The sequence below is a fragment of the Pteropus alecto genome, unplaced genomic scaffold (assembly GCF_000325575.1).
Source record: "Pteropus alecto unplaced genomic scaffold, ASM32557v1 scaffold196, whole genome shotgun sequence".
NCBI classification, from domain to species: domain Eukaryota; kingdom Metazoa; phylum Chordata; class Mammalia; order Chiroptera; family Pteropodidae; genus Pteropus; species Pteropus alecto.
In genome coordinates, this window is record NW_006439717.1 from 178,353 (window position 1) to 187,263 (window position 8,911).

Below are 8,911 nucleotides of genomic sequence, written 5' to 3' on the forward strand. Positions count from 1 at the left end.
CAGCAGGAGAAACACAATTAAATGAACTAAAAGACTTCAAAGGATAAAAAACAAATACACAAAGGTCACAAATAATCTCAAATACGCAAAGACAGAATGGAATGTTTACACCAATGCCATCAAAAACAGAAGGTGCAGTTAATGTCCTAAAGCAAAAAATGTGAGTCCAAGAGATGAGATGCCACTGTTGAACCAAGGGCAATTTTAAACAGCGGAGAGTTGCAAAACAGCTGAGGTAGGGCTTTTCTCAGCCTCGCCCAGTTTTAACACCTAAGTTGGCTGTTGTGAATACCATTTCTATGATCGGCTTGCTGGTGAACAACTAAATGAGGTATTAAGGTCTTTGAGATCTTTTAGATTGATAGAAATTATCTTCGAATCAATGTGAACAATCTTTAAATAGAAATGTTAGAATAAAAAATTCTGATAAAAAGTGAGCAGTTCGATCTATCCCCACTCCTTCCCAAAATGCCATTAGAATATAATGAAGGCCTGTAGCAGGACAAGAAAACAATCAGTTCAGACGATGCAGGAAGAAAGATGGCACCAAGAATTGTATCTATGAAAATAATAATAAACCTGATAGATTAACTGTGCAAAAAAAGTGGGGGGAATGTAAACCTAGTAAACCAAGTGACTTAGCTTTGAATAATATTTACATAATCATAATAATGTAAACACTGAATGAGGACTTAACAATAATATACAGTCCAAGTATAAGATGAGAGATGTGAAGAAAGGAGTAAAGGGAAAAAGGAAGTGTGTAGTGTCTGTGTGGCTGAGGGAGGAGTATGTAAGAGAAAGATTCTCATCGTTTACAGTAAGAAATGAAAAAAAAAAAGGTAAGAAACAGTAATAAAATGTTACTGAGAAATACAGAAGAGTAAATACCAAAAGAAACAGTTAAGAGTTGAAAGAAGGTATCTCTACGGAAGAAGAGGACACTGATTATTTTTGCTGTTACAAACCTCCTAGTACCACTTGATTATTTAAAATAGATGGATTAATTTCTTTAAAAAAAAAAAGGTTAAATAAAGAGAAATGCTAAATCTCAGATGATACTGTGCACAGTCCCTTAAGGTTTAGTAGATCTAAAATAAAGATAAATTGAAGGTAGAAACAAGCTGCCAGAACCAATCACTTTCCAATCTACAAAGTAATCTGCTTCTTCATTACCTGACACTTTCATCTTCACAGATGTGTTTACTAAAGGAGATACTGAAAATTCTAAATGTTCTTTCTGTTAAGTTCCATAAACATTTATATTTATACTATATGCCAGGATCTAATGCTAGAAACTAGGCACATGAAGAATAATTATAAGAATAATAAGAAAAATAAGGATGTTCTTGATTTTAAGAGTCCAACAGGAGAGTGAGACATATGAACAAAACCATAATCTATGGGAGAGAGCTTTTTAAAAATGTAACTCAGATAATGGGAGCAGGGACTCTTTTTGATAGAACTGGTCAAGGAAGGCTCCTTTGTGTAAGTCCTAGCTGAGCAAAACCCTAGTAGACTGAGGGAGCAAGTCATGGGGTCCTGGGCAGCCTCATCAGTCTTGTCCAATGTCGTCTGCCTCCCAGTGCCTCAACAGTACTTGAACACAGGAGGCACTTGGTAAATATGTGTTGGCCCAAGATTCTGTCAGTAACCCCTGTTATCATTAGAATAAACTCTTTTCTATTAAAGCTAGTTGGAATTATCAGTTACTTATATCAAAAGTAGTAACTTAAAGATTAGACCACAGCATCAGCCCAGGGGAGCTGCCTCCCTTACACAAAACCTTCCATTTTCCTGCAACTCCAAGAGTGATTAATTTACAGAAGAGTTAGAGTATGCGTGGTATGAAAATCCAATTCTTTGGGCCATGCCAGAAAAGAGTTAATTTCTGGCTTCTTCTCCCTGCAAGTCTACTAATTGAAGCATGTGGGAAGCTTTATATCCAGGCTCTAACTACTGAAAGATGTTCTATGGACAATTCTTTTCAGAGAGCATATGGCTCAGAATGAAATGATGTGAACTTACCATACTTTCATTTCTCCCATGCTTCTCATAATGAGAGCATCCTGAGGCCCTGAATATGATTTTAACCTTTATCAAGATATGAATTTTTCATACAGCATGAGCCTTATATACCAGATAAAGTGTGGGTTTTGTTTAACTAAAGAAACAACAATCAATTTCAAAGTTGGGCGGTTTAAGTGATTTACAAGGATAATTTTGACACATCAGATTTTTGTCATACAGTAACTTTAGAATCTAATCTCTGTAATAATAGTAAATTACATTATGCTTATTATTAACTAAAACTGTCCTTACTCAATTTCCACTAATTTCTAAGTATTTTCTTCAACCCTGTGTTCTCTTCCATATCTCCCTAATCTCCTTGTTACATCGTTAATTTTTTAAGTCCTGTTTTAAAGATGTATGTAACATTTGAGAAAAGAAATCTAAAACATACATAAATATGCAACCTAAGACCAATTTCATACAGAAAGTCATTCACTAAACTTTTAAATAAACATTTTTAGATAAGCCATGTACACATAAATTGTTCTAGTAAAACAATTACTAGTAGTGTTGCAGGCAGTGTTAATTTTTTTATTTCAAAAGAAATTAGTGGGTGATGTTATATACGACATTCAAGTCACCAACCTCACAGTGAAGCATCTCACAAATGGAGTGAATGAAGTCTAACAAGGTAATAGAAAGAGTTCAGAAGAGATTAAATCCTTCTTGAAGAAGTAGGAAACTCCAACCCAAAGTGGTAAAACTGACTTTAATTTAATTCTATATCAGACATTAATAAAATGTAGCAAGTTTAAAAATTTAATTCTAATGCCATTTAAAAAAATCAAACTAAATGACTCCTTCAAAATCTACGAAGATATATGAGATAAACAGGCCAAGGGGTAATCTCTTTTGCTGCAAAACCTGTAGAATGGAGATTACTCAGCCCTACAACAGATTCCTTCTGGGGAAAGACATGAATAAGTTCAAGAACAAAGGTGGGAAAAGAAAGTAAACAGGAATTGAGAGAATCTACCATTAAGAAATAGTGACTAAAATATGTAACTACTATAGGATAGACTTTAGGAAAAAGGAAATTGAACTGAGAGAAAGAAGATATACAAAGGAATAGTGGATAAAGACACAATACCAACTACCATTAACTACATGAAGTAATAATTGATAATTGAGTGGGTATGTAAACAAGGTGGTACTAAAATATAAGATGGGCAGTGATGGTAGTCAACATTAAAGCATTTTTAAAGTCTTTGTGCTCTTTGGGAGAAGAATTAAGATGTCTAATAATGCAACGCTAGAGAGTCTAGATTTTTTTTTAAAGCCTTAGGATAAAACATGACAGAGACAAAGACAGTTACTCATAATAAAAGGAATAATCTACAAAGAAAACGTAATTCTTAATTTGTGTGCACCTAGTAACATAGCTTTAAAACCTATTAAGTAAAAACAAACAAACAAACAAACAAACAAAACTATAAAGCAGAACTTGACAGAGCTACAGAAAAAACTGACAAGCCCAAAGTCATGGTATAGATTTTTCAACATACTCTAGCAGAACTGATAGATCAAAATAGTCAAAAAGTTAGGAAGAAGAAAAAAGATCTGAACAACACAATGAACTCCTTTGAATTAATGGACCAGAACCATCCACAAATAAAACACAAATAGATGAGTTACAGAAATTTACCAAATGCTAGGCATGTCTTAACAAATAACAAGGATTTGATTTTGTACAGGCATGTTCTCTGGCCACAGTGAAACTAAGAAACACTTATCTTAGGAAAGAAGACAGAAAATATAAGTATCCAACTCAGGAAATTTAGAAAAAGTACTAAACAGTAAACAAAAAGAACACAAGAAGGAAATAGACAGGAGCTGAAAATGGTATCAGAAAATAAAGAGATGCTTTAAAAAAATCAATAAAATCAAAAGCCTGTTCATTGAAAAGACAAACTTCTGAGGAGACTGATCGAGAGAAAAAAAAAAAAAAGCGGTACAAGTAAACAATATAAACAAAGCAAAGGCTTAAAAAACAAAGAGAATAGTGTGAGTAACAGAAATAATAAATTTTAAAATTTATACAAAATAGACAATTTCCTAGAAAAATTAACTTACCATAACTGGCTCATGAAGAAACAAAACTGATAGAACCTGGTGATAGACAGGAGGTAGGGAATGAAAGAGATGCTGAAGATGACTTTTAAGTCTCTAATTTGTTGGGCTTATGGATGTGAGTTCTATTTATTCAGAAGGAAGAAACTAGAAAAGAAGCATTGGAGCAGGTTGGATATCGTTTTATTTGGTTATTTTTTGTTTTATATGTGTGTATACATGTAGGGAGGGGTTGGTGCTGGTAGTAGGGGTGGTGTGCATAAGTCATAAATTTAATGGCTATGTTTGGATATGTTGAAATGGAGGTTCTTTTTAAGACATATAAATGGAGATGTTAAGTATGTAGTTGGATCTATGGATCAGGAGCTCAGGAGAGATCTGGGGTGAAGATACATATTTGGGAGTTACCTGTATTTAAAAGAGAATTAAAGCTACAGGATATTGCTGAAATTCTCTAGGCAGATAGAGCATTGGTTCTCAAAGTGTGATCTCTGGTCCAGCAACCTCAGCATCACCTGGGAACTTGACAGAAATGTGAATTTGGGGGCCTACCCCTGACCTACTAAATCAGAAACCCTGAGAATGGGTCTTGCAACTTTATATTAACAAACCCTCCAGTGATTCTGACATGGGCTAAAATTTGAGAACCACAGATATAGAGTGAGACGTCAAGAGGGCCTGGGGCCTTGCCTTGAGAATGCCAACATTTAACAGAGGAGGCTGAGTCTGCAAGGATGACTGAGAGCAACAGGAAGAGGAGAGTATGAAAATGAAAGTATTTCAAAAAAAAGTGTTTCAAGAAGTAGAGTGGCAAATACTACTGAGATATCACTTACGATAGCTCCAGAAGGGAGTGAAATGGGTTGAGAAGCAAGCAGGAGTTGAGAAAACAGAGACAGCGAGCGTTTGATCGGTTTGATCATATAGGAGAAAGAGAGGGTGGAGGTGGAAGAGGTTGACAAGGGAAGATTTTTTTTTTAATAGAACAGTAATGAGCATGATGAACTGCTGAGAGGAAGGATCTGGTTCAGAGGGAAAAAATGGTTGTACAAGAGAGATGGGGAACTGACAGTGATGGCATACTGAGGGGGCAATGCAACTGGCTGCCTCGGCGAGAGGAACATTTTATTACTGACAGTGTTCAGAACTGCTGTACATGGTGACAATAAAAAGCAGACCAACTTTTTTATTGGTTTTATTACTACTTTTAAATTTCTATCGATCCTGCACCCCTTATTGCCTGCACTGGAGGTGGCCCACTCCAAAATGCCCTATCCTTGTGTCACTAGATGATAGATAGTACAAAGTTTATGAGAAGGGAGAAGAGGTGCAACTTAAAGCACAGGTGAAAGGACTGTCCTTGGATAAGAGGGACAGATCACCTTTTCAACCAGAAGAAGGTAAACAATTTGAGCACAGATGTGGCAAGTATGAAGTGTGGTAGCAGTAAACTGAAAGAATCGCCATCAAATGGCTTTTCTTTTTCTCATGAGGTCATCAGCAACACCATCCCTACCATGAGATGCTATGTCGCATTCATTTGGCCCACTGCAATTAAACATATGATTTGTCAAATCCATATTCACTAAGCAACCTTCTACTTGTGATTTGGCTCCCCGTGGGGCACTCATGTGCTGACTACACAGACTTGAGTATGTCTCAGTGGTTTCTCATAGTAAATTGATAAACTAGCTTTTGAACATGATTTGGTTTCTACGTAGGCTGACTACAGATAATAGATAGATCATGGTCCTTTCATAGTTGTATTTTTTACTGAGTTATTTTCTCAGGATCTGATTGCTTTTGCACAAAATGACTAAAGTAAATCTCTAGGCCTATGGTGGCATAAGCCAGATCCACAATTAAGTAGCCAATCAGAGTGCTCTCCTTCTCTGTCATGCCTTGCTCAGCAAGAGCTGGCTTTAATTAGCTGTCACTGGCCAATTTCTATCTCTTCTCTCTCAATTCATTTATATAATCGTCTGTTCATTAAGACACTTTAAATTGGCTATCATTGCATTGATCCACTAGTTTTTGTAGGGAGGAATTTCCAAGAATAATGCAGGAAATAAAACAAAGACCTCAATGAAATATATCGAACAGAGACCTCAGTGAAATTTTTACCACCATTATTCATTGAACAAATATTTACAGACTATATACTCTGTGCAAGGCTTGATATTAGAACTGTGGGGGATACAAAGTATTCAAAGGTATTTATAAGCCAGAAATAAAAGCAATTAGCCCCACAAAAAACAGGCTTGTGGAAGCAGACTTTGATTGCAGGGGAGAAATTAGAAATAAAGAAAAAGTCTTTATAATAAAAGTTTAAATTAAAGCAGAAATAGGCTATCAAAGGAAATCTTGGAATCTGAGTAACTTTAAAAATATGATGACTTAGAAACAGAAAGCCTTGCCTGGTTACAGCAACCCCTCTGGAATTAAGCACAAAAGTGACTCAGGACTTTCTGATATATAAAAAACATGTCAGTCTCTTTGCAGAAGGAATAAATCTGGCTGTGAATTAGTTTAAATTTAAAAGTTTATTTAGGGTTCTTACCCCCAGGTCCTCAAGTACCCTAGTCTTTGAGTTGCCTTGCAATACTGATTCTGTCCTTCCTCCTCTTTGCTCCCCTTGTTCCTCTCTATCACAGTCCATGCTCAGGCACAAATAAGATGCAGTTTTCTCATGACCTAGAATTTTCTGCCATTGAATCATATCAGCTATACACGGACACACTGCCACCCAAGCTCTGTGTAAATGATTTGATGACCTTGGGTATTTTAAAAGTGCCTAGCACACAGCTTGTACTCAGTTAAGATTCATTTCCTCCTTTCTTTCCTTCCATTTTTTTTTCACTCCTAGTGAGGAAGGGGGGGAGGGGGAACAGAAACCAACAAAAGACAGATCTCCTGTAAAATAGTATTCCTTAGGGTAAAAATACTGAAAAGGTTGAAATCACTGCTCATTGCCTACCTTGTGTCTGCGGGACGTAAGGAGACAGCAGTTTTGACCTTTTCTTTTCATATCCTTTCTGTGTGATGTCCCCTAAAATAGCAAGAAACAGAAATAGGTTATGTATTATTCTTATACTATGGTTGTTCACTGTAAAAATAAAATTAATTACAGAGTGCTATAGAATTACCACATAGAGTAGGAAAAAAATATATAGTTCTTTGCCAGAGATTTTGCTGTGTGTGATTTCCCACAGGCTTGGAGCTGACTTCTTGTGGAAAATTGTAGGGCTTGTCCCTACAACAATCTAGCACAGAAATATGAGACATACCATGTCAGAGGTTCCCAAGTTCCTAGGCGCCCTTCATTTCTTTGGTATTTAATATATACCAAAATGGAATGCTGCAAGGCTGGCAGAAAAATGGTCTTCTCTCCAAAGTTTCAGTTTGATCAAATGAATACAATTCAATTATATTGCTAATTGATCCATGTAAAATCAAAAGTCTAGGCAAGGGGAGAAGTCAAGGTTCAGACACTTGGATGGGTTACTTGAAAGGCCCTTCTGCACCCTAATACCTGAGTGGGAACCTGAGGCTGGAACTCCCACATCCTCTCCCTTCAGTTGACTGGTCTGTATTATTTATATACATGTATGTCTTTTTCACAAGATTAAATAAAAAAGTACACATGAAGCACACAAAAAGTCCATATACAATAAGTGCAATAAGAATAAACTGATTAATTAAGTAGAAAACGTGTGGTTGAAGCCAAGAAACATGCTAGGTACTAAAGGAAGGGTAGCAGATGAATGGGTAGAGTGCAGAATCAAAAGAAATAGGAAATGCAGAAGAACAACAGGCTATTCAAGGGAGACAGTAATTCAAAGCTGGGAGAATAAATATATGTGGTGAGGTGACATGCCAGAGCATTATTTTCCAAAAAGAATTGTTTTTTGTCAGAGAAAACTTTATGTAAAAGTCAAATTTTAGTATAAGAAGTAATTTATGTATTCAAATTTACAACATTTACTTACTAAATAGTCAATGTGCATCAGGGGGCATATTTTGATGAACACAGAGATTTGAAGTCAAGAATGATGAATGTCAGTTGCCGTTGGCCTCAGCATCTGATAGAGTAGACAGTAGATAGGTAGCAGCGCTCACTGACCAGGTTAAGCAGGAGCATAACAATCGCAGAGTGTAGCAAGTTCACTCTTTCTGAGGAGAATGGGACCAAGGGTAGAAGCCAGAGAGATCAGATGTTGCCCTAATGCTGCTACAGTGATCTGGACAAGTTAGTAGGAGCTTAAATGAAAGACAGTGGTAAAAGGGATGAAAAGAAGTGAATGGATTGAGAGACATTAGGGAGGAAGACTGGTTAGGATTTGATGATTGGTTGAGTATACTGTGACGATTTCTCCAGCTTGAACAACCAGGCAGTTGGTGGTGATATTCATTGAGAAAAAAATACAGCAAGCTGCCATATTGGCAGACTGAAGTAAATGAGAGCTGAGCTTAGGAAAGGCCTGTGAGATACACAAGATGTCCAATTAACAGACAGATGGATCTAGAACTCAAGAAAGAGATATAGATTTGGAATCATAAGGCTATAGTTGAAAAACAAATTGATACAATCTCTTTGGAGTAATTTGACAATTTTTGTCAATTTTGATCCAGCAACTACATTTCTAGGAATTTATTCAATGATAATATTCACACGGGTGCACAAAAATCAATACAAGAATACTCTTTCACCCATTCTTTGTAATGAAAAAAACTGGACTCTAGATGCTTACATTATAAGCCATCTAAA

General features: G+C 36.2%; 1 protein-coding gene across 2 annotated transcripts in view; it reads right to left on the reverse strand.

The window, feature by feature from the left end:
- DIP2B (disco interacting protein 2 homolog B) overlaps positions 1-8,911 on the reverse strand; it is a 168,872-nt gene that overhangs the window by 88,012 nt on the left and 71,949 nt on the right. For both annotated transcript variants that reach the window (XM_025050230.1, XM_015593190.2), the window contains exon 2: positions 7,121-7,192. In XM_025050230.1, coding sequence (XP_024905998.1) covers positions 7,121-7,192 — 72 coding nt within the window. The remainder of the gene's footprint in view (positions 1-7,120; positions 7,193-8,911) is intronic.